The sequence below is a fragment of the Tupaia chinensis genome, unplaced genomic scaffold (genome assembly GCF_000334495.1).
Source record: "Tupaia chinensis unplaced genomic scaffold, TupChi_1.0 Scaffold000076_1, whole genome shotgun sequence".
Lineage (NCBI taxonomy): Eukaryota > Metazoa > Chordata > Mammalia > Scandentia > Tupaiidae > Tupaia > Tupaia belangeri.
In genome coordinates, this window is record NW_006159536.1 from 3,612,715 (window position 1) to 3,640,010 (window position 27,296).

The following is a 27,296-nucleotide window of genomic DNA, read 5'->3' on the forward strand; positions in this document are numbered from 1 at the left end:
CAAAGGTCTTTCAATAAGCAAAGAATTGAAAGACGCATCTATCTGTATTTTAAAGGGGGAAAAGAATCTAGACTCCAAGCTTTTGTAGCATTTCTCTTTAGGAAGAGTAAGAAGCTTTGTTGAGAAGATGAAACAGAAGTTCAAGATTCTGTCTCCCAAAATAGCTGGGTATGCAGCAATCTAGTAGAAGAAAAAAGGTGGAGAGTAAGTATACCTTTCTAGCTTATGCCACTCATTCTTCTTTCTTTTCCCATTTTACTACAGATCTTCTCAGAACATATAAGACAAGGAGAAAAAATGAATAAGATGATGAGAAAGAGAAGGAAGGATAGAAAGGAAATTCCATGCCTAAGAAATTTGAGAGAAAGGAATCTTTTGGTCAGTACTAAGTAGCATTAACATGTTAAGAGATGATTCAGTAAGGTTGTGTTTTCAAATAGGAGTTTAAATACATGTAACAAAATAGTAGAATCAGAGTACAGAGAAGAGTCTTACAGATCATCTAGTACCATATCAATTTTCAATAGGAGGACTTTTACCCTAGTGCATTTTGACAGATGGTGAAGCATGTTGTCTTTGAATATTCCAAATCACATATTTCCTTCTTGGAGAGATCCAAAAGTTAGGAAGTTCTTATAACATTATACCTGTCCACCTCACATTTTTTTAAAAGAATTATTCTCTTGAACTTTATTTATTTTATTTATTTTTAATTTGACTAGAGAAGGACACATACACACACACACACACATACACAGAGAGAGAGAGAGAGAGAGAGAGAGAGAGAGAGAGAGAGAGAGCCACTGAGTCTGGGACTCAAACCACAGTTGGCCAAGTGGGAGTCCAGCACTCTTAATTACCACTCCACCTGCTGCCTCCCTGTCCCCCTCACTTCCAGTCATTTGATTTGGTACAAGCTCAATGAGGGCAGGAAATGTCTTGATTATTTTCACATCCCCAAAACCTCAATGTTGTACACAGAAATTACTCAGTAAATTGTTGAACTGATGTGTAAGTAGATGAATGGATAGAAACTGAAGAAACAGATTAAGTTCATATCCAATCCATACAATAATTCTTTATATATTTTATAGCAATTATCATGTCTCTTAAACTTAATTTTCATCAAGAAAAATATACTCTGTTCTCTCAACTAACCTTCACTGTTCCGATGACTTAATTCTGGGAACCTGTCATATTACCTATATGTGACTTTCTCAGACAGAGTCAAAGGAAATAAATAAAAGGAGTAATTAAAATGCTGTTTAAAATATTTATTTTCTTTTGTTCTTGCCATAAACACTGTTTTAAATTTTCTATAGCTTTTTTAGAAGCATAGTACTTCAATAAAATAAATGTTTGCATTATTTTTAAAAAACAATAAAAATCTTTCATAACCTTAAACATTCTAGGTGCATCTTCTTGCAGTTCATTTTTTTCTGTTTTTTAAATGTAATGTGATTATACTGCATATATAATTTTATATAACTTTTTAATTTAACATTATACAATGAGTTTTTTTTTTGTTGTTGTTGAGAGGTTTTCGCTATAGGGCTCGTGCACTTGCCAGACAGACAGAGAGAGACGTAGAGACAGAAACCAAGAAATCACCCCCAGGGGGGATGGTCACGCCGCAATCCCTTCTCCTCCATTCTCCTCTTGGGATCTTGGGCACACACGCACATGCGCCCAGTGTGAGTTTTTAAGCCACTGGGTCCAGGACGTGAACCGCAGTCGACTATATGGGAGTACAGCAACATAGCCATTACGCTAACTGCTGGTCCTATATACAATGAGTTTTTACTCATTTTATTATCAGTTCTTTGCAGAGGCCATTTTAAGTGCTTATTATATTTCACTAGAGAGTTATACTGTTTATCTAACCAATACGTATGATTGTGCAGAACCTAATGTCACAACAACAGATAGGACTTTAGAAAAAAGAAATTAATGTACCTAAATCTTTTTCTACATCTTTGATCATCCATTAGGACATATTATAGAAGTACAGTTAACAGATCAAAGGGTATCCATATTCAATAAGACTTCTTAAATCATCCTTAAAATACCTTTCCTACCCCTCAAGAATAAGTTTTCTTATTCTATGTTACTGGGGCAGCCTACACTTCCGCCTTACATACTTTATGACAATTTTGAATACTTGGCAATATTTTTATTTCCTTTTACACTGTACACTTCATTAAGGTAGGCCTACGAACTGTTTTGCTGACTCTTTTGCATAGGGCCCAGTACATCACACATGCTCAATGTAAAGTCTACTGAATTCACTGAATATTGTTGAATAGTTGTCATTGTTAAAGGAGACTTGGATTTTTGTCCTCCAAGAGCACTGTTTGCAAATATCCAACTCATAAATGCCCTAAAAATTTGAGATCTCAAATGATGTAATGTGATTCAATATTTGTTAAAAATAAAGCCTGTGATTTAGAACTCATTTCTCAGCTATTATGAATTCACTGAATGTGTTAAACTCTGCACTGAAAATTTAGTGAGACTGAGATCTGAACATTACCAGCTCTCTGGGCAGAAAACTTCCTTCTTGGCGGGCAATGACTAGTGATGCTGTCTCCCCTTGCTTGGTGCTCCGTAGCATGGCCACCAGCTCTTCCTGGGTTCTTCCAGTGACATCTCTGCCATTTACCTATGGAGCACAATCACAAACAGCCAGTTACAGCGCTTGCTATTTCCTTCTCCTATGGATAGATTTTTTTTTTTTTAAAGGAAGCAGCAAATGGTCTCCCATGATCAAGGAAACTCTGAACAGATGAAAACTAAACACTGGGGTGAAAACCAACCATGTTTCTGATAATACACCAGTCATCATTATTAAGATATTGGATAAATTTGGCCAGTCATTAGTAGTGACAATTTTTCCCAAGATATCACATTGTTATAAAAGGATAATCAAACTGACAGATATTAGAGAATGGTCCCTCAAAATAGTTGGGAAGCGGATTTCAAGTGCTTCCTAATTCCTCTGGAAATATGAGTCTTTTGGTATAATTGTACCATTTTCTCCATGTTCAGAAATCTACAGCCATCAGATTATCACAGATTATTAGAGATCCTGATTTGGAGCTACATCAGTCATCTGGTACATGCTCTTTCATGATATAAAACTACATCAAACACTAGAGTGTTTCTTTCATGCCACAAGAGAATTAAGCAAAAGTACCCAGTTTCAGTGACGATAATTTCTTGAAAGGTAAACTGGTAATATATAATTACCAAGAAGATGATCCTGTCAAACAAACACACAAACAAACAAAATGGGCAAAAAGAAACATCTTCCCTCTTTGGGTTGTCCAAATACTTCTCTGTGTAAAATTTCTTACAGTTGTTTCCATTGTTAGCTTGTCTTGGGTACTACAGATCTGGACAAGTCATAGATTAACCTCAGCAACTGGTCTATACTCATAAAAGTTTAAGGGAACTGGTATAAGACTTTGGATGTAACTTTTAAATTCTTATCCCTAAGTGAATATCCAATCAATTCATGGATTCAACCCAGATTTCCCAGGTTCTCAAAGAGGTGAAAGTAAGAAAGAGATGATAGGGAAAGGTTCTCATTATTATTTGGTCCTGTATTACTAAGCATCTTGGGTACTTACATAACAACAAGTTCTATAATTAAAGTCCTTATTTTATCTACAAGTATTAATTTTCAATATATGTTATGTTCAAAACATAAATATTAACATATAAATACATAGATTTATTTAAATGTCAAGAATTCTTTTGTTGAAGATTTTAAGGTTGTTAATTTCTTCCATCAGAGAGGTAGACAGAGGACAAGCACCCCAACAGGGTCCCCATCTCATGATCTACCAGGTTCAGTTGACCTAAATCATGGGCGTGTTTGTACCCAGCCTGCTCAGGAAGGTCCCAGGACATTAACTCAGGACCTTTTTCATGTGGATGTAGCTGTACCAATACCTAGGCCCGCTGAAGATAGAAATTCCAATTCTTACCTCTAAAATTCTGTCCCCAGACTGTAGGCGGCCATCTTTTATTGCTGCTCCCTTCGGTAAAATGTTTTTTACAAAAATGGGACCAGGACCGTGTATGGAAGAGTCTCTGGTGACCACAGTAAAACCCAGTCCTTCAGGGCCTAGTGGATAAGACCAGGAAAAGACACTGTCACCTTAAGCATTAATAATATTCCAGTCAACCATACAAATGAAACATACCTAATTTAGACTAATGTAGAATAAGTAAAATATTTACATTCCAGAGATTCAAAATATGCTTCAGTTATTTTAGTTTCAAATACATATTATAGTTCCTGACAGGCCATGATAGTATGAAAGTGAACTTATAGCCCAATACAGATGTGGAACACTTTTCGTTTATTCAGATTCTAGAAGAAATGCACCTGTTATCCATATGCCTGGGAGACTGATTTCTCAGTAAACCGTAAACTGATTTCATACTTTTATGAGAAACAAAAGACCACCTGACAGGAGTTTTATCAGTCTCTCAGTCAGCTAGTCAACATGGGCTCATCCCTCTAATTTTCTCAATTTTGTGTACCCTGCATTGCCCTGTCCCATCAGCAAGAAACTTGCTTCTCCTGTCCTGTCCTCTTACTACTCTAATTTCTCCCTTCCTGTCTAATTTTCACCCTAATGGTATGCTCAGATTTTTCAATCTTACTACTTCTTGAAGCTTCCATTACCAGTTACCTACCCATGGCCACATCTGGTAATTCTTCTTCTCTAGTCTTTAAACTTCCCATCAACCATTTTCTTGAAATAAACTCCCATTGGTTTTCATGTCTCAATTTTCTCATTATTCTCCTACCTCTTTGATTAAATTGTCTGTTACTTTCTCTAATTTTTATCCATTGTCCTCCCATATAAACACAGATATTCCCTAAGGATCTCTTCTAGACCAATTTTTCCTCTAGACTCCCTGCCTTGGCCCTCCCAGTTCCGACTATCATCTCTCTGTGAAATAGACTTTGATCTCCTTGTTTGGCCCTTATCTCTCTTTCAAGTGTCAGCGTCCGAAATATTTCAATGCACATTTCAAATTTTACCATGCATCTCCTTCTCCAATCCAGATCCTGGTTTTTTCAAATATTCTCACTACTTACAGTTCTAGTTTCTAGCAATGACATCTTCATTATGCATGTCACCCTGGCTGAAAACTTCAGCAATAACCATAATCTCTCTCTTTCTTCCTTCCTATAACCAGTCATCTATCAAGGCATGCATATTGCATTTCACTTTTAGACAGATGCAATGGACCTTTTGCTGATCCTTTGTTATTCGGTCTCTTCTTCAGTGTATCTTTTTGCTGTCAGATTAATCCTCCAGAAGCCCAGCTGTGATGCTACCCTCTTGTTTTGTACATTCAAGGGTTTCTGATGGGTTTTTAAAATTACTTTGTGTCTTTTTCATCTTTCTAGCTGCAAAGTACTGAACTCTGTGTCTTACATAGAGCCAGACCATTTGTATAAGACATAACCCATGCACTTAAATTAAAAAAAAAACTTAATTGCTGAAGCACTTGAGCATATTCATGCCTCCTAATCAATACATTTTCTTCCCACTCTAGAATTCTTATGGGTGAATGAAATTTTGTTCATAGAATCTTCCTGAAATTATCTCTATATCTTAATTTAAAATACATGTTATTTATTTTTACAATTTGTTAACAGATATACTAAAACTACCTTATGATCATTAAACTTTCTATTAATTCAGACAGGAATCTATAAGATTTTTATTTATTTTCAATTTCTTGAAAAACCTGGGATGTCAGATAGGTATAATGGGGGGAGGGAAAATCAGCAGAGGTTACAAAATGAACAAAAACACAGAAGCGCATGAATGCTTATGTGTGTGTATATATAATATTACATAAATATGCATGTACACACATGATCTAGTCTCACTGATCTGTGCTTAAAATGGATAGAAAAGTTGAAAATGATAAAGGAATGGTTATGCATGCTTTTGAAATTAAATATGCTTTGAAAATATGTTTGCAATGTTGAATTAGTAAAATTAATCATTACAAATGTGCTTTCTAAGAAATAAACTTTTTGCTGGTCTAAAACTGTTAGAGAGCCAGAAATAATGTGCTTTTTGGATTTGACCTAAAGGAGGCTTTAAAAAAACACTAATTGTGCTTAAAACAAGGACAACTGAATTGGAGTGTCTATTTTGTATTATGTTGTAGCACAATATTGCTCTGTTTCTATCAGGTTTGCAATGATTCTATCCACTCCCAACATGTCTTCATTATTACCTTGTTTCAAATAATCTACATTCTCCAGAAGAACAGGATAAGAAAATGCTACAATTTTAAAAATTTAAGTTACCTAAGTATACACTTAAATCTATTATTTGCTACAATTAAATGAAGGGAGAATTAACTAAATTAGCCTTAATGCATTTCTCTTAACCAATTTTACATGTTACAATAATAGAATGCTATTAAGCATAATTTAATAATTACCTTTCTTTAGGTCAATCTTAATTTTCTTTGCATTTTTCTTGCTCCCAAATCCCATGAGTGGGGAGAGTGAGGGAGAGGATGGCTTTCTTCCTGCCCTTGGTACTCGAGGGCTCTTGCTTTGTTGCAGGGAAGTAGATGCATCTGCTTCAGGACTATTTGTTCCTGTGAGATTCATTGTCTTTAGTCCTGATTTTCCATGAACAGGTGGTGGTACTTTTGTTTTCAAAATGCCATCATTGTTACCAAAAATATTAAGAGGTCCAATGACTGATTTTTCATACTGTTCACGATTTTGAGGTGGAAGCACACTTAGGAATACACTTGGAGATTTCATCGCCTGACGAAAGACGTCTTGTGCCCTTAAAAGAGAGTGAAGTTAAATGTAAAACATTATCATGTTATAGAGTGCCATCTCCTAAATGACTCCAGCATGGCGACCACCAGGAGCATCATGGTAGTATCAGCACAGAAGTCATTATCAGTATTATTACCAACATGACTGCTAACTAAATACAAGTTACCACTTACTACTGGATCACTAGGTATACTCACACTGGGCTATACGTTGCACTATTGTCATGAATAAATCTTACTTAATCTTCTCTTTTTTTAACTGTTCCTTTCTTTCTTTCTTCCATAATTGAGAGAGGTACAGAGAGAGAGAGGAGAGCAAAAATAGATCACCCCCAACAGGGTCCCAATGCCATGACCCACCCCTAGCCTCAGCTAGCCATGGATCAGCGACATACATGCTAGGCATATTTAGGGATGTATCTGGCCTTGAACCATAAACCTTCCCTTGTGGGATTTCCTCAAAGAGGAAAAGTGATACCACTGCATTACTGTATGACCACAACACCACCACCACCTTTAATCTTCTTAACTGTGTTGGCTCTCATTTTGCAAATGAGAAATTTGAAGTTCAGAGAATAAACAACTAGGACATTGACCTGTAGATTTTATGTCTTTATAAATATAAAAAAATCTAATCAGAAGTGGCTATATAAGTTAATATATAAAGTAAACTTTAATTTTAGATGGAAAAATTTATCTTTTTTATCAGATTATTAAAAGTTGTCTAAAATCATAAAAGGTCTCATATCACCACAGCAATACTGTGCAAAAAGAATAAAGTAGGAGGCACCTCACTTTTTTACTTTAGGACTTTGCTCTGAAGTGCAGATGTTTTCTAAAATTGGTTGAATTACAGAAGTTCAATTTTGACATGTTTGCTCATAGAGACATTTGGTAGATGCTTTGACTGTGTCTCAAGGTCCCAGTGGGTTGTCATTCTAACATGCACTCTTCCTATTATGCTATAATAGAGTTGCTCTATTTTCCACTGTTCTGTTCTACTCTATGCATTCATCCTCAAATTTCCTGCTACTTTTTCTCTCCTTCTTTATGCATTTATATGTACTGTAACTAGGTAAAACAACTACCTTTCTCAGACTCTTTCACAAAAAAAAAAAAAGTGAAAGGATGAAAGGAAAGCTCTTTAAAAGAGGCTGGGAGGCAGAAACTTTTATTGGAAGGAGAAGAGTAATTTTATTTACATTTGATTACTGTACAGAGTTACAGATTGCATGCAACATTGTTTTATCCAGCATGCATGCAGTGCATGTCAATCAGGTCAAATATATTACCATATACATCCTCATTAACAGATTACATTCTTGAGCCTGTTAATTTTATTTCTTATTCCTGAGTGCCCCCTTGTATGCAGACTCTGGTATCTACATTTGCCTTCCCTGATATTATGGGGAGATACAATATCTGTCTTTCTTAGTATGCCTTGCTTTGCTTAATATTAAATTTTCTCTATTCATCCACTTTGTATCAAATGTAAAGGTTTCTTTTTTTATGGCTGAGTAGTATTCCATAGTGTATATGGGTCACATTTTTTCAATCCAGTCATCTGTTCCTAGGCATTTGGGTTGATTCCATGTGTTAGCAATTGTGATTAATGCTCAATAAACATGGATGCATAAGTGTTTTTCCAGCTGAGTGTTTTCCTATCTTTTGGGTAAATACCTAGGAGTGGTAATACTGGTTCATGTGATAGCTCTATCTGTAGGTTTTTGAGGAACCTCCACATTTTTCACTACAATAGCTGTACTAATATACATTCCTACCAACAGTGTAGAAGGGTTCCTTTTCACCACAGCCTCACCAGCACTTGTAGTTCTCTGTTTTTTAATCACAGCCATTCTGACTGAGATTAAATGGTATTTTGTTGTAGTTTTAATTCACATTTCCCTAGGTAAGAGATGTTGACCATTTTTTCAAATGCTTTTTGACCACTTGTATATCTGCATTGGAGAGTTGTCTGTTCAACTCATTTGACCATTATTTTGTTTTATTTTTTATTCTGGTTAATAGACCCTTATCTGAACCATAGTCTACACATAGTTTCTTCCATTCTGAGGGTTGTCTCTTCACTTTAATTATTGTTTCCTTTGTTGTGCAGAACCTTGATAACCTGATGGAGTCCCACTTGTCTATTTTGAGGATGAATGCCTATGCTTTAGGGGTCTTATTTAAGAAATATTTGCCTACTCCAATGTCTTCAAGAGTTTCCCTTGCGTTTTGCACCAGTAGTTTTGTAGTTTGAGGTTTTACTTTCAGATCTTTGATTCCTTTTGAATTGATTTTTGTTAATGGTGAGATATAGGGGTTCATATTCATTTTTTTACAGGATGATATCTAGTTTTTTCAGCACCATTTGCTGGAGAAACCTTCTTTTCCCCACTGGATTGCCTTGTGTTCTTTGTAAGGATCATTTGGACTTACGTTTGGAGGTTTATTTCTGGGTTCTCTAGTCTGTTTCATTGGTCTACATGCCTGTTCTGGTGCCAATGCCACGCTCTTACTGATTACCACAGCTTTGTAATTTATTTTGAAGTCAGGAAGTGAGATGTCTCCTACTTTATCCTTTTTGCACATTATTGTTGTTTTGATAAGGGGTCTTCTGGGATTTGGACAAATTTTATGTTTTTTTTTTTTTTCTTCTCTATTTCTTTGAAGAATATCTCTGGTAAAATTTGTTCAGAATTGAATTATATTTGGAAATTAATTTGGGTAGAATTGACAAACACTGTTTTTGTTCTCTTGTTTCTCTTTCTTATTTCTTGAAACTCAGAAGTGATGGAAGGAACTCTGGCAGCTCTCTTGTGGCTATGATACAACTTAAAGATAATAGCCATATAGAAAGGCTAGCAAAGCAGAAAGATGATAGGTACCTGATTCACCAATGCCTGTGGAGTCACCAGACTGATACTGAACTACCTAGCTCCATTCTTAGCTGTCTTTAGGAAAAATAAAATCTAATCTTGTTTAAACTACCATCATTTCAAGTTTCTATTACTAGCAGACATCCCAAATAACAATTAATCATTTTAACTGATCTCTAATCTCCCATTTTTCACTGAAGTGCTTAATTCCCTACATTGCTTGAGGAGACCTGAGACAAGGTCTCTTACACAGGCCATCCAATTTCTCAAGTCAGTTCCCCTATGTCTTTTTTTGCTTGAGTTGGAACTGTTTTCTACCCTATATTAACTCCACACTGAATTTTTATAAGAATTATGTTTCTACCTCTATAAAATAGGGAAAATAATGCCTGCCTTGATACCTATGAAATCTTTGCAAAAGGCACAATGGAATCTAAAAATATTACCATTGTTAATAATTGTAATTTTGCCTATCATTATTTTAACAAAAAAGACTCTTAAGACTTCACTTCTTTCCATATTTAAGAAGGCAGTATCCACTTCCCCTCTATTCATAATCACTTACTCCCTTCTAAACCTACACACAATATTGACAACAAGTGCCAAGAATTACGAGTAGGGTCACAAGGAGTCCTCAAAAGTTCATGGAACATAAACATTATGAAAAAAACTATGCATGGATTAGAAAAATTTTTGAACCAAAATAAACTCGTCTACTTTAATTCCATTTTTCTACAAAATTTTTGAAGTACTCTCATCTTATTAGCTGTTTTATTCGCAAACGAGAGAGTCCAGTGATCACTAATAAGGACTGTTAGTACTTATTCTGATTTCAGAATCGCATTGAGACACCAAAACATTTTTAAAAAATACATGCATCAGATGGCTACATACTCTACATCTAAGTACAGGAAGCTATCCTCATAATATTTTCACATACAGAGAGATGATTTCTTCAAAGAAAGCATTTTAATTTTTTCTATTTATTTCTAGTATTCAATTAGTCCTTACAGATATTTCCCACAGATTTTTTGTTTGTTTGTTTAGCTTAAAGAAGACTGCTGACATTGAGTAAGTTAATTAATAAGCTGGACTAACAGTCTGTGAAAGGAGCCATTAAATACCAGTCTAACTGACCCATAGCCTAAGAAAAACAAACCCATCCATTGATGCCCCAGCTAGACAGCCAGGCTGGAAGACGTGCTATATTCTGTAGTTTAACGTTCTTAGAGCTTTCTGGGACATGTGCTGGCCACCTTTGAGATGCTAAAACAGAAGATGGATTGAAAATGGATGTCCTGGGTTCATTCAAAGGGAACTGACCAGAAATTCTGCCTACAATTTTGATTATAATGAGTTTGGAAATGACTGTAACTATTCTAGGGATCAATAGAGTAAATAAAACAATGAAAAAAATGCTTACTGAGCAAAGGTTTTGTCTACAAGATCCACATTGTTGATTTTTACAATACATTCATTTTCATGAAATAATCCATCCCGCTTGGACCTGCTGTTTTCTTCAATGCCTCGAATAAAGAGTCCTAGAATCCTAAATGAAAAATGTAGTTGAAACAGAATTACTGCATAATAATATGCTAATGATTTCCCTACTTGCAACTATTCATATATAAGTATTGATTTCTATTTACAAAAGGAATTATGCTTCATATTCAGGCAACTGTTTGTTATTTAAATCCTTACCCCGAAATAAATAAATAAATAAAACTCACTAAATGCAAAAAAATTCCTTCAGGATAAATATACATAAATTCCAACCCAAAGAACATCAATCTGTGATTTCATTTCTCATGCTTGCGGTAAATTCAGAAAAGATGTATATGGATTGCTTAGTGGAGTAGAAGAAGACCCAAAGACTCATGATTTGGAGAAGGACATCACAGTAAATAAGTCTAAGTTAGTGTCAACACAGCTACTTGATGTTTAGTAATGGGAGAGGATTGGGTATTTACTGTAACTTTTCATAGTCTTACCACCTATTCCAATAATTTGCATTTTAAAAAGTAAGCAAACATTGTGACCAGCAGTTAGTGTAATGACTATGTTGCTGGACACCCACATAGTGGACTGCGGTTCACGTCCCGGACCCGGTGGCTTAAAACTCACGCTGGGCAGGGCACCAGCAGTTAGCGTAATGGCTATGTCGCTGGACTCCCACGTAGTCGACCGTGGTTCGCGTCCCGGACCCGGTGGCTTAAAACTCACGCTGGGCGCGTGTGCGTGCGTACCCAAGATCCCAAGAGGAGAACAGAGGAGCAGGGATTGTGGCGTGGCCATCCCCACTGGCAGGTGATTTCTCACTTTCTGGCTCTCTGTCTGGCGAGTGCACGTACCCTATAGCAAAACCTTCTCCAAAGGAAAAAAATGAAGAAGTAAGCAAACATTTAAGCTCAGAGAGTATTACTCAATTTAGAAGAAGTTCAGTCCCATTTTTTTGAGCCACTGAATCAAATATATGTTGGGTGTTTCTTATGTGCTTAGGACAGAGAAATATGAGACAAGACTTAAAGACCTGAACCAATCATATTGCTCTCAATATGACTGGGGAGCATAGAAGTTAAAACACTGTAAACAACAATGAGTCTAGAATCTTCATAGATGAGTTGGAGAGCTAACACTGGAGACCAGTGCCTCATATAGGGACCTTGAACGCCAAAGAACTTAACTAGGTGGAATGAGTGTAGAGCACTCATCTCCCCCTACTACTGACCAGAACAGTGACTTGATAAAAGCAAGGCTTTGGAAAGAGCAAGGTGAAAGAAAAGCTCAGAGGTAATAAAATTTCATCTAGGAAGAAGCTGTACTTGATATCCTGGTAGTCCTGGCACTTTGTGGTTGTGGCTTATAATCAAGAGGGGAGGAGGGAGAGAAAAGTGGAATAAAAGAAAGATATCTACAACAATAAAGATTGAATTGTGTGTGTGCGTGTGTGTGTGTGTATCTGTTACATATACAAACCAAATATTAAACTGAACATTTTTAAAAAATGGAACTTGTATGTATTTTAGTCACTTTCCATTTGAGAAATTTTCCTTCTTCCTGTGGCAATGACAAGGTCCTAGCTGTGTTACAAAGTAAGAAAGATACCAAGTCTTCCAGGAGGAATCTTCTGGGTGTGGAGAAACCATCTCCGCCTTCCTAGCCCATTGTTTATCTGCTTTATCACTCTATTTTTATTTAACAGAAGCTGCATGTGCCCCTTTGCATTAAATTTCAAATCTAAATAAAATATGAGCACATTTTATGCATGGATAATGGGGTCAGCCATGGAAAAATGGCAGTCTATAATGAAAGTGTAAGAGAAAGAAAGCCATTGTCCTTTGGAGTACCCACGAAGTGGAGCCTCTGCCTCCAGGACCTCAGTTCACTTAATGAGCTCATGTCATCTCAAGACGTCAATAGGTAAGGCATGTGCAGTGATATTTAGGTCTCCTTTACAAAAATGTTAAATGGAGATGGTAGGCTAATGCAAGAAAGACCACAGCAAATAGGCATACCACCTACTTCAAGGAAGGCTCAGAGTTTCAGGCACAAGTGTGTGATGAAGTCTTGTCCTTTTCCTAATCCTAGTAGGTTAGTAAATTATTCAAACATATCCTGTGCTACCTTCATCTCCTAACATAATATTAAAAATTGAACTACTTGACTTGCTAAGAAAAAAATAATAAATAAATCAAAAATTGTTTTTTCCTAAATTAAACAGCCTTCCAAGAGTTCACATTTTGAATTTTTGTTATGGTGGAGTCACAATAACATGCTCCATTAGGAGGCTCACATGTGGTTATAAACTAGTTTATGTAAGTGATATTTTTTTAACAAGCATTCAAGTCTTCCTTTAATTTAATTCAGTACATCATCAGTCATGTAATGTTACTCCCTAGGATTTAATTTCACATTTTGGGAGATGAATTAATTCTTTCAGGCCACTGGGTTGCAATTTAGCTGGCATATTACAGCTGGAGTACGCTATGTGAACCTCACTGATCTAAATAACCTAACTTTCCATGAAAAATTTATTGACAGAATAAGCCCAACTGTAAAACCCATGTGTCAGAGGTAATTTTGGTAAAATGTAAAACTGACTGGTTTTATTAGTTGGTCCCTGGCAACGAACCACTCCTGCCTTTTTTATTCCATGGAAGGGATAGATTCTCTCCAGTTTGATTTCATGCAGACCACTGTGAGAAGACTCAGAAAACAATATGTCATTATCCTCTTTGCCCCAAATTGGTGGGCTGTGGTGGTTGTCTCATTTGGGAACAGGACTTGCAGGATTTAAAGATTAACACTGTCAAGGAGTTATAGGCCAAGACTAACCAGTTAATTTGCATTAGTGAGCAGTGATAAAAGATACTGAAATCCATAGCCCCATAGAATAAGAGGGGTAACAACTGCCTCTTGCTCTTCTAAGAATAATTTAGGCACCAACATCTCCTTGGGTTCTTCCTGTTTTTTGTTTATCTGTTTGTTTTGATAATTTGCTAGAGAATATGTGTGCTTACCAGAAACAGGGAGAGAGAGGGAGATACAGAAAGACAGAGAGAAAGCACACCCTCCTCACATCCCTCCCCAGGGAGGATGGTCATGCCTCAATCCCTCTCCTCCATTATTCTTTAGGAATTTGGGGCATGTACACACGCGTGCCCAGCATGTTTTCTAAGCCTCCAGGTCGGGAACTCAAACAGTGCAGCAGGCCATGTGGGACCCAGCTGTCACAACTGCCATCCACCGGCTGTTCTTCCCACCATATTACATGGTTTTAACTCTATCAGCTTAGCATTACAGTCTAAATATCTCCTCTTTTCACATTCTGTGTCACTCTTCATTCATCTATCCTCCTCCTTCCTAGTATTTAGCTATCCACACTATGAAACTGAGGTATAATACGCTATCTTTAAAATTTTTTATTTTTATGCTTTTAATTATAAAAAAAAAATCATATGAGATCTAGCCTCAGTGGCACACACTGCTGAGATATCGTGCTTGCAGACTGATACCATCTGGGAGGGCCCTGTAGGATTTCCAGTACTACCTAAAAGGCTGAGCTTGGTGTGGCTTGTAATACCAGCTACTAGGGAGGTTAAGGTGGGAAGAGCAAGACCCAGCAAGACTGTCTTTTTTTTTTTATCCTTTTTTTTAAAAAAAATCATAGCTACTGTTTTCTGAGTCTTTTCATAGTGCTCTGTATCACAGTGATATTTTTTTTGACTATGAATGAAATTAAGTTGTATTTTACTGGCAAGAATTTTTTTTAATGTTTATTTTGCTTTTTACTGGGGAAGTGAGTGGTCCTCAACACAACCAGTATTCAGCATCCCTGTTCTATATAGCTAATGAATCCATTGAGACTTTATCTGGTAGAGCGGCCACCATATTTCACTTAGTATGTTCTAACATTAGGCTTCTCATTGAACAACAGGTGTGGCAGTATTTTTCTAAAAGAAGAAAAAGAAAACGTATTGGAGGCAAAGCCAATTACAGTAGTCTTAGCAAAGAATTAGATGTGAACTCTAATTTAAAATAATGACACAAACTAATAAGTGAAAGGAAATTAAGAACAAAGTATACCACTATGACCTTAACTAAGCCCCTGTGCTCGCACAGTGAAACCATATGGCATTATGAAGTCAGACACTTGTCTGACATGCTCGCTGACTAGCTGCATCTAGACACATGGGTTCAGTTAAGTGTGCTGATTCAGCCTGTACTCATTACTTCTTAACTTTTATTGGCTCATGTCTCCACTTCCATATTATTTTTAATGCCTTTTAATTAAATTTCCTTTCTATATTACTAGCAAATAGCAGAAAAAAAGCAATAGAGCTATTTCACCAAGTTTCTGAACAGTTGACCATGAGTTTACAATAAAAAAAAAATTCTGAATCTGGTGTTTTGGTTTTAACCAAAACAATCATGATATTAATAATTTATACACTCATGGATGTGTGTTTTAAGGAGCTTTCATTTTTTTTAATATCATTTAATCCCCATAACCTTGATGTGGAGTAGGAATGCACAAGAGCCAAGTTTAGTGCCCCAGGTTGTAAAAATAAGAGCACTGGGATTCAAATTCAATTGTTCTGAATCCAAGTCCAATAGTCTTTTTACCACTTTGCAAGGCTTATGCTACAGGAATCAGAACCAAGAAGCAGAAGGGAGGAAACAATCAATTGTACTGTGTTTTCTTCATTTGAAACAAGGGATGATGATTTCTAGTCTATAGGGCCAGCTTCTTTTCTGAATTATTTAAAGTAAAGTATGTTTCATTGTATATTCCCTCATTTGGGGAAATGGGGAAGATTTTATATTCTACTCCAGCTTAATCAAACTAAAAGGGCTGGTCATTTAGATGCTCTGGTAATTCATAGAGCTCTATCAGGAGATTTCTGCCAAAAGCCATTCGAATTTCTCATGACAACGGAGTAAATACCCCATCTATCAAAAACCATCTCAGTTTGCCCTGTGTCATCACTCATAACACCTATAAACATGCTTATTAACACATACAGGAAACAGGACATTTAGAGTCACTAGCTTTTTGGTTCATTTCTTTTTTGGGAACATTCATTTCAGCAAGAGCTTGGCCTCAGATGTTATTTGCAAAAAACAAGGTGATGACTTTGCAATTACGGGTAGCAGATGGCTACCTACGGCATCTGATGCTAACCAAAATATCATGACCGAATCTGTTCTTCTTGCGATATGGCAGACTGAACTGAATAAATAATCAGACCAGTAAATTAATGCTATTGAACCTTTGGGAAATTTTTAGTTCTAGAAAGAGCATGGGAGTGAAGACAAGTCAGGAGAACTAGAATTTGTATGACCTCAGGGAAAACCAATGGAGTTTACCATTCTTTGGTATCTTAGGCTAAAATAAAGATTTCTGCCTTGTCAGTGATGTATTTAAGACAAAAATTTACTAAATTTATTAAGTTAATAAATATAGTAAATCAATTAATATCAATATCAATCTAATGTTCAAATAAATTAAAATCAATATTAATCTAATGCCAAAGGCAATCATCTTATTGAAAAGTGACACATTATCCAAAACTAGTTTTGTAACATTGTTATATTACTGCTAATAGTTACTCTGAGACACACACTTTAATTTCCACCAAGAATTTACATTCAGTTAAATGGATGTGAATTTCAAAGAAATGCTGACACAATCTAAATTACCATTTACCAGGGTGGATTTAGTACTTAATATATTTAAAACACAAAAGAATGCAGTAAATTATTTTGAATTAATTACATTTTATGTTAGAAAAAAATAAACAGTATGATGACATTTTGCTTTTATAGCTAAAATCATTTTACATATACAACTTCTACTGTAACTACTTCAAATGTTAGGCTATTTATCATTCCAAATTTTATATACCTAAAAAACCCATGAAATATAAACTTATACTTATTATGTTAACTTATTAAAGTGAATTCTGAATATCATAAAATTCAGCTGAGACATTTGCCTAACAATATGTTAAAATATTTCCCAAGTACTCTGTGTCACTGACAAAGATACTTCAGGAAAGTACTTCAGAATTAATTATATATGGAGAAATATGATTGATTTTTTTCTTTTTCATTATATACTAGAACAAATTATTTCATTTTGTTTTTTAACACATAAGTGGTCAGCAAAAAAAAGTGTATCTGCAGAAGTCCATCTGAATAATAGAGTTCACATTCAATCCGCCTCTGAAAAATATTTGGGAAAATGAGTTCCAGTCAGGGTTTTCATTAGCGAGAGCTTTTGCAATAAGAAAACATCTTACCTTCCACTTAGAGATGAATAGAAAGGCACTACATGTATTCCTAAGGGGCCTCCTTCCCCAGAAATCTCCACTGCTCTTGTCATATCACTGGGGCAGGGCAAAAACAAACAAACAAACAAACAAACAAACATGAACATAGGTGAGTCTCTGCTAAAAACCGGATGAGGCACATTTAAAACATACACACACTTCAGGACTATACCAACTAGTGCTACTTCAACAGCAGAGATGAAATCAAAGGAGTACATGATTTGCCGGTTCAAAAGATCCACAAAATAAAATGTTTAAAAGACTATCTGATTTCTTATTTTTTTCTACCAGAAGAGGAACAAATGGAAATGACTACCTACAAAAATAACTTCCTACTTAACTTAATCTACATAAATCAACATATTTTAAAAGTACACAAAAATGAAAATTTTCTCCATTGAGACATACTTGAAAATTACTGAGCAGATCAGAAAATACACAGAAGTAAGCACATCTATGCTTCAGCATAAAGTAGGCTTTTTTTCTGGAACAGAGGAAAAATGAAATAAAATACTTATTCATTAGAAATGTACAGAATTGCATTTTATAATGACTGTGAAGCCATAGTTGGTAATGTATACGGGCACGTTCAAAGCAATGTAAGTCAAAACTTAAACTTGCTTTTCAATAAGGCATCAGTTGTTTTCAATGGAATAATTCCAAATTTTCACCTCCTATTTCTTCTTAACGGTAGCAAAAAAGGTTGCAAAGTCTAGAGAAAATGTATTATAGAAAGAAATAGAAAGGCTGACCTTCCTAACCTACCCCAGATTAAGGAAAAGATGAGCTAGGAACATTAATGGATAGTGTGTAAGACTGAAATATAGAAGGCACTGAGTAATAAAAAGTAGAACTAACAAGTTTTCATAAAGATGAAAAATAATAACCGTGAACAATTATTGGCTTCTTTAATCCCAGAGAGAGAAATAAAATTGCCAGAGGAAAATGATAAAGTTGAAGCAAACATTTCTGTTATGGAAATTGTAAGCGGGTTGCATTGTTTCCTATTTACATGAAAATGACCTGAAACTAGATGTCAAATTAAGAGTTACAGCTGCTACAAATGCTCTTCTGCTCCAAATTGAAAATGGTGAAATTTTGGCTCCTTGCTGGAAAGTTGAGTACAACATTAAGAAAGCAAAATGCCTGATGAATTTACCCTGCATGAAGTATTCACTAAATTATCAGCAATCGAAAATAAATACATTAAGTATATTCTCATCAGTGTATTAGGATTATTTTTAATGTGTTTTCTTTGCAAGCCTATTACCATTAAGAACTGCAAAGAAAAAAAAGCATGTCAGTTTCCAGCATTTATGTAGAATATGAGAGAATTTCAGATCTGACAATAAATTTCAAATGAGTTTTGCTCAGATATTGCCAAGATATGTAAAATTTGTTCAGTCAAGCAGATTTTATCAGATACCTGGAATAAAAGTTAAATCAAAACAAATCTAAGAGTGATAATATAGGATGCAAGGATTCTTCTCTGTGTGTTAGGATGTGCACATTTATATGAACGTATGTATATGAACTGTCATATAAAGGTATGAGTTATTAGTCCTGAATACAAAATGCTTTGTGGGCAGAGAAAGTTAATGGCTTTTAATGGACCAAAAAACAATCGTCTTTATCTAATAACATATTTATAGGGTATTTTTAGGCATTTGAGAAAGACTAAACTCAAAGTATTTACATTCTAAGTTTATAATACTCTTTTAAAGACTTTTAAAACAGAGACTAAAATCTGTTTAACCACTGAAACATTATCTTTACCTTTATTATGTACTTTTAAGGTTTTGTACTGAAAGAATAACAGAAGTATTTCCTAATAAAGGTTTTAAGTATCTATATGCTGATAAATAGCGCTCATATGTAATATATAGAGGCTTTTGGAATGTGTTTAGTCTAGTGAAGACTTGAAGATTTCAGCTCAAGAATTTTTAGAATGGCTTTATGGATTTCCATTTTTTTTCTATTTTACAAATACTTCTTTACCTCTACTTGGAATCTCTCCTTTAAAACATAATGGATTCGGGAACCAGCAGTTAGCGTAATGGCTATGTCGCTGCTTTTTCTCTGGGTCATGTTGGGACTCGCTCTTTTTGCATGTGTCTAAAGGTAACAATGTTTGCTCAGATTGGTCACTCTCCTCACTGTCTCTCTTTCTTTTTCCCTGATGTCTGCACAAACCTGCTGGTAACAGATGAAAAAAAAATGCATTTCAGAGTAAACTTTAATCCTAGCATTATAAATAATAATTAAAATTCTTTGCCTGGAACTCTGTTTGGCAATTGTTAAGTTATTTTCACAAATACATTACTATTCCAAGAAAAAAAAAGCAGAAAAGACTAGTCTTTGACTAATATATAAGCACTTCTAGAAAATTAGATCTATGTAATAAAGGCAAGCATTTCACGTTATACATAGACCATCTCTTACTATGTTCTCCTACAACGGTATTTATTATATGTTTCAAGATATAAAGAAAAGCATTTGGAAAGAGATGCCTTGGGCTGGCCCTGTAGCTTAGTGATTAAGGGAGCTGCATCCCACATTGGCAATATAGTTTGAATCCTATATATACTGATAGTTTGAAATATATCCTGGGAGGGACCAGCAGATGGTGTGATGGTTATGTCACTGGACTCCCACATAGTCGACCACAGTTGGAGCCGTGAACCTGGAGTCTTAAAACTCATGCCTGTGTGAGGAGGAGAAGGGAGGAGAAGGGATTGTAGCATGGCCATCCCCCCTGGAGGGGGGGTAATTTCTCAGTTGTTGTCTGTCTCTGTGGAGAGCACATGTGTCCTATAGCAAAAGGCTCTCTATCTCTCTAAAAAAATAAATAAATAAAGCAGAAAAGGAAAACAAGCTGTGTGTGTGTGTGTACAGAAGTGCCCTAAAGCCCAAATGGACAGAGAAATGGAGGAGAAAGGATTGTAGATTACCAGACTTCACTGGGGTCGGGGGAGGGGGAGGGCTTTCTCCCTCCCTATTTCTTTGTCTCTTTCTGGCAATTAAAAAAAAAAAAAAGAAATAGAAGAAGTATGTCCCAATGACAAATGCCCATCGTTTTATTTATTTTAAAAGGAAAAATCCCCTCAGTATTATGAATACTTAATGGAATTCTGAGATCTCTGTATACATACACTTCATGGAATATAAACTAAGCAAGTAGGACAACACAATCATGTGGGTACTTATTTCATAAAGTGAGAATTTACAAAGATGTGAAAACAGGTTATTAATGCTATTTGTTTACACAAACTGCAAAGTACAGTTTAAGAATGAGTGAGCAGGGCATGGACATGCTTATTTATGTTTTAGAAGATAGTTCAGTAGCCAGAAGATAAACTGGAAGGTGAACTGAGAATGGAAAATGTAGAAAATGAGACAAGCCAGTGGCATATTGGTTAAGGAGACTGGATCCCACATGGCTGACCACATGGTTTGAGTCCCAGACCTGGTGAGTCGAAAGACATGCCAAGCACATATATGTGCATATCCACATACTGAGGGAGAGTATAGGAGAAGGAACTTCAGCCTGGCCATCCCCTATCAGGACACTCTCTCTGGCTAGCTGGCATGTTCTATAGCAAACTAAAAAAAAGATGTAGAACGGTTATTCTATCACTGGAAAAGAAAAGGGACTGATAGCAGAAATGAACTACGGGGTAAAGGGGAAGCAATTCAGTTACACAAAGAAGAAAAGTGGAAGATTTCACTAAGATCAAAATAGTTACTTTTATAAAAACTTTATTTTATAAAAGCATTGGGTCAATGAATATTAGCCAAGCTTCATGCTCTAAGATCCACTTGATGAAATTGATTCCAATAATCATTGGAACCAAATGCTACTAATCTGAGATTTTAAGACAAAACTGGGGATGAAGTTATAGAATCAGTAATTAACTAAACAAGATGGTCATTATGACTGGCTTCCGTGTTAGAGAAACACATTAAGAAGAGGATCTCGGGAACCAGCAGTTAGCGTAATGGCTATGTCGCTGGACTCCCACGCGGTTCGTGTCCCGGACCCGGTGGCTTAAAACTCACGCCGGGCGCATGTGCGTGCGTGCCCAAGATCCCGAGAGGAGAATGGAGGAGAAGGGATTGCGGCGTGACCATCCCCCCTGGGGGGTGATTTCTCGCTTTCTGTCTCTATGTCTCTCTCTGTCTGTCTGGCGAGCGCACGCGCCCTACAGTGAAAATCTCTCCAAAAAAAAAGAAGAGGATCTCAAAACTTGAGGCAGAAAATACAACACAAGTTCAAGAGTCAAGAGTTTTTAGGTGTGATTTCTTCACAGAAAGCACATGGAGGGCATTTTTAACATTAAGATTATTCTACTCAGTGTTAGGCCACTTGTGGAAGTAGGGGAAAGACAGGACTATGTCAGGGAGATGCTTTATTCCAGAAGAAAATCATGAATACCACATGTAATTAGACAGAATGTGTATCTCGATGGTAACTTTGAGTCAGGTATTTGAGTGACTCATTTAAACTAAGACCCCACAAACTAACTTTCCTCATGTATATAATAAAAAAGACTAAGAATAAGGATTCACTTAATATGGCTGTTGGTTTTAATGAGATAAACAGAAAACATAATATATATGAATTACACATACCACATTTGACATATACAAGAGGCTCAATAACTATTAGCTATTAGTATGTTTAGGAAAACTTTCTGAGGGAACAATTAACCTTATTGACTAAGGGAATAATCTACACTAAGTTTATCTTTTTTTTTTTTCTTCAGTAAAATTTTTTTTTTATTGGCCAGAGGATGCATGTGCTCAGCATAAAAAGAAAGAGAAAGTACTCCCCAATGGGGCGTGGACTGGCCACAATTCCATCTCTTCCATGTTTCCATCCCATCTGGATTTCTGTGATGTTTTTCTAGATGCAGGGTTCAGAATTTGAACTGTATGGCCAGCCAAATAGTATCTAGTTGTCTTAAACACTAGCATTGTGGGAGCCCTGTAAGACTTTTTAAAAAAATTCTAAAATAGTATAGGATTAAGGAGCACATTTTCTTCATGATGAGATTGATGACATGGAAAGAGAAGACAAAGGGTTGTAATAAACAAAATATGGTTTTATTTGATGTCCTTCAGGAACTGGCTCACAGATCTGCCCTATGTAATTGTATGAGATAAACTACAGATGAAATCCTCCAAGGAGAGTCTACAGATGACCCTGACACTACTTGATGGTAAAATGTCTTGTTGATATCAATGTATCAAGTTTTAAAAAAAAGATGAATTTGTTGTTGTTGGCAATGAAATTCCCTTAATTTCCTTGAATTTAACAAATATTACTTGAGTCATTTCAATGGGGGAAGTTTAATAAGGAAAAAATAAAAAGACTAATCTTGAGAAGTTCTTCATTTAGGGGAGGGTTAGACAGGTAATAACAATAATACAAAGCAATGGAATAATCATGGTAGCAGTAGTACAGTAGTTTATTCTCAGTGAATGCAAGCTATTATTTAGGAAGGAGTGTACCAATTGCCTTCTTGACATGACATATATGCATATCAAATCTATAAAGTGAATATATATCACTTTGATTTTAGAGAAAAGCAAACTGATGCTTAGAGAGGTTAATAATCTGTTCAACATTATACCATTTATACAAGGTAGGATCAGGACTCTGTTTGGGATTTGTTGCATTCCAGAGCAGGAGTTACTAACTACTTTGACATGCCAATTTCAGAGCAGAGGCACCTCTGTTGTCATTCAGAGAAACAGGATACAGGATCAGGAAGGGAAGCTGGGATCAGGAAACTTCCTGAAGAAGGTGGCATTTGAGATAGGCCATTAAGAGCTACTAGAGTTTCTATCAGAAAAGGGAAGTGAGGGGATGAAGAGAGCATGTGCAGGAGAGAAGGTCTATGCACTGCGATACTCAACCAGGTAGTTTGTGGACACACAGAAGGCTTTAAAGAGAGGGAGAATGCACATCAGAGACAGAAAGGGTGAGGGAGGGAGGAAGAAAAGGAAGAGAAGGGAAAAGAAAAAGAGGAGGAAGAAGTGAAGATGGAGAGAGAGAGAAAGGGAAAAGGAGTAAGAAAAAGTGAAGAAGAAAAGAAGTGAGAGAAAGAGGAGATGATGTGTATAGGAGTCATTTGAACCATTAGTTGGAGACCAAACCTCACAATAGTATGTCAAATTCCAGGCTACAAAATTCATGCCTAATTTTGTAGAAAGCAAAGTCACTAAAGGTTTTAGAAGTAAGAAGCAGTGTAATAAGTGCTGTGGTTTATAAATATTTGTGCAATAATATGTAGGGTTGATTGGAAAAGAAAAAGACAAGGAGAGATTGGTTTTGGGAACAGGAGTTAGTAAATTAATGCAGTAATCTAGGTACAAGGTCATGAAAGCTTAAGCAATGATTATAGGGATAGAATATAGAAACATGGGACAGGTTCAAAATATTTTTAGATGATTCTGCAAATAATTTGCCAAATGAATGGATATCATAGGTAAAGGAGAAGATAGGATAAAACATGATAGCAGGTTTAAACCTAAGAAAAAAGGCAAGCTTATGGGAGACTAATTTTGGGAAGTAGGAATTGAGTAATAAGATGGAGTCAGAAATGAGATAAGAATTAGGAATGAGCCGAATCTACCATTATTCGAGTCTCGTACCTGGCAGCTTAAGACCCACAATGAGCACTTGTGTGTATGTGCTCAGAATCCAAGGAGGAGAAGGGATTACAACATGACCATGCCCCATGGGGGATGATTTCTCACTTTCTGTCTGTTTCTCTGTCTTTCTGGAGAGCACACACACCCTACAGCAAAAAAATTCTCTTAAAAAATGATAATAAGGTTTTCAAAAAGTATAATTAACAAAAAAAAGAGAAACCTCATGCCTCATTGTCCTTTAAGATCAAAATAAATTAAGTGGTGCCTCTTAAGAGACGCATATTGTAATACTATCTGGAAAACTCTCTTTGAATGTTAGTTTTCTTTAAATAAAGGTGTTTGTAATAATTATCAGTGAGCAGTTAATAGTTATAATTTATGAAATGTGTTATATCCAAGCATTCACTCAAAAAATATGTCCTTATTATATTCTAAGATCTGTATTATATTAGGTATCAGGAATCCTTGGAGGATTTCCAGTCTTGTTTAGGACAGTGACCAATAATTAGTTACAATAAACTATAATGTATGGAATAATGTTAATGAAAACTCAGTAGAAATTAGTCTATCCAGTCTTGCATTTACCATTGTGCTGTCAGTTTCCTGTAATATATCTCATTTAATCATGTCATAATCTATGTGATCATGGTACATATTTTCCTAATAAAGAATTCATTTTAAACAGGTTATATTATTAGTCTGAGATCACATAGGTAGTAAAGGCAGGGCCAATGTTCAAACCCAGGTTTTACCCAAATCAAATGTTTGGAACTAAGGAATGGTTTGATAAATGCTGAGGTCTAGGACATTTTTTCCAGCAGTAATACGTGGGATTGATTACAATGAACAGAGATTGATATCTGAGACAGGAGTTAGTAGATTGCTGTAAAAATCTAGCTAAGAGGTAACAAAGGCTTGAGCAATGACTTAGAATGGGTTCAAGATATTTTGAGACAAACTCTGCCAATAATTTACTTAGCTTCTATACCTACATAGAAATATGCTTATAGTCTTATGCTGGGGCCAAGCTCTGGAATATCAGATCCTCCTTGCCCCAATAGAATAGTGAACATGCAACTCAGTTTACATGATATATTGAACATGTAACTCAGCTTACATCATCTCATACCAGCTAGAACCAACATCCTCTCCTAGAATTGTAATCTGTAAATTTTTCCCTGTTAGTTGTGTATTTCATGCAATTAACTGCTCTCCCACCCTAGAGTCTGTAAGTTTACACTCACTGTACTTTCTGGATTTGACCTCAAACTGTTTTCAGCTGTGCCTCTCCCATATTGGTGCTCACTTCATGACGTTCCCTAGCCCTGATTATGTGGCATGGACTAAAACACCAATCAGTCAGGGAAGGTACACACAGCGGGTAATGTTTAAATCAATGGACTTGAGACAAGAAAAAAAAATTGTCTGTTACTTAATTGCTCTGAATTTCAATTCCTTAACCTACTAAAGGTTAAAATAAAACTCATTAAAAAAAGACTGCTTTGATAATAAAATGTTACATATACTCATGTGTATATGTGTCAAAAACATGAAAAATGTATTTTATGAAAAAATTGCATGTTTTTTTTTCACAAAAATAGACTCATAATTTAATTTCACTTCTATGAATTTTTTAAAGTCATGCAGTTTTTTTTTTTTAAAGGTTTTTGCCATAGGGCATATGCATTTGCTAGAGAGAGAGAGAGAGAAAATGAAAACTCACCTCTGGGGGGATGTCCACATCACAAGTCCTTCTCCTCTATTCTCTCTAGGGATTTTGGGCACACATGCACACATGCCTGGGATAATTTTCGAGCCACAAGATTCAGGACTTGAACCATGGTTGACCATATTCTAGTCTAGCACCTCAACTACCACATCATCTGCTGGCCTCATGCCCTGACATTTAAATTTTAAAAATACTATTTTCTAAGTCTTAAACTTTATTTTTCTAAGTACTCTATACCTGGGGAGAGCTCAGCTAATTAGTTCATGCAGGTGTAAATCAAATAGTTGTTCATTCTTTGATAGCTATCCATATAGCATTTATCCAAGAGATTAGCAAACTTTTCAAAAAGCTAACATTTAAAAAAAAATGGAATTAAAGACAATTAGAATAAGAGTATTGCACTCATTATCCTTATCTCCGAAAATAATCTTATCAAACTTGTAAAACAAAGCAGTGCCCTGGAGATTTTCTGTACCACATTTTTAATATTGTGCAGTTCATTAATCAAAGAAATAATCTAAATAAAGTTTAACTATGGTCATATGACTATAAATAGTAAGTTTAAGATAAATCCACACAGTAAAACAGTGTGAAAAAAAGCTGATCACTTATTTTAAAGCTAATTTCATACAAATTATTTGGTTCCTACTGGTGACTGACTGGACATCATGAAAATACGTAGACTGAATGAATGAATAGTAACCTCAGCAACATTGCCTTCTATCACTGAAGCCAATCATGTATTAAATATAAAATTACTTTCCAATGCCATATTTAAAGCAACCTAAAAATGATAATGATAAAGGTAATGAAAACCATAATAATAGCAATAACAACAGCAAATATGCACACATCTTACTCCAATGCAAGTCCTGGTGAAAATGTTTTACATATTTTATCAATTCATTTCACAAACCTCTGAAGAAAGTTTTAATAATATATCCATTTCAGAGACCAGAAACTAGGACAAGGAGGGATGAGTAACTTGCCTAAACTCATAGAACTAGTGAGCAGCAGAACTGTAATTGAACTTAGGCGTACATAGGGCTAAACTGGGAATTAGTGCAATGCAAGAGAAGTACTGGCAGACCAGCAGTGGTGTAGTGGTTAAGGTGCTGGACTCCCACATGGCTGACATGGTTCAAGTCTCAGACCGGGCGGCTTAAAATTCATGCTGGGGGGGTGTGCATGCATTCCCAAAATCCCAAGAAGAGAATGGAGAAGGGATTGTGGTGTGACTATCTTCCCAGAGGTTGATTTCTAACTTTCTCTTTCACTGTCTCTCTCTCCCTCTCTTTGTCTCTCTCTGGCAAGTGCATGCATGCACCCTATGGCAAAAATCTAAAAAAA

General features: G+C 35.8%; 1 protein-coding gene across 1 annotated transcript in view; it reads right to left on the bottom strand.

The window, feature by feature from the left end:
- The window catches only part of PARD3B (par-3 family cell polarity regulator beta), a 1,250,195-nt gene that overhangs the window by 570,528 nt on the left and 652,371 nt on the right, over nt 1-27,296 (bottom strand). Inside the window, exons 6-10 of the mRNA XM_006142461.3 lie at nt 17,528-17,614; nt 11,146-11,271; nt 6,490-6,848; nt 3,993-4,132; nt 2,534-2,662 (exon numbers count right to left, since the gene is read on the bottom strand). Coding sequence (XP_006142523.1) covers nt 2,534-2,662; nt 3,993-4,132; nt 6,490-6,848; nt 11,146-11,271; nt 17,528-17,614 — 841 coding nt within the window. The remainder of the gene's footprint in view (nt 1-2,533; nt 2,663-3,992; nt 4,133-6,489; nt 6,849-11,145; nt 11,272-17,527; nt 17,615-27,296) is intronic.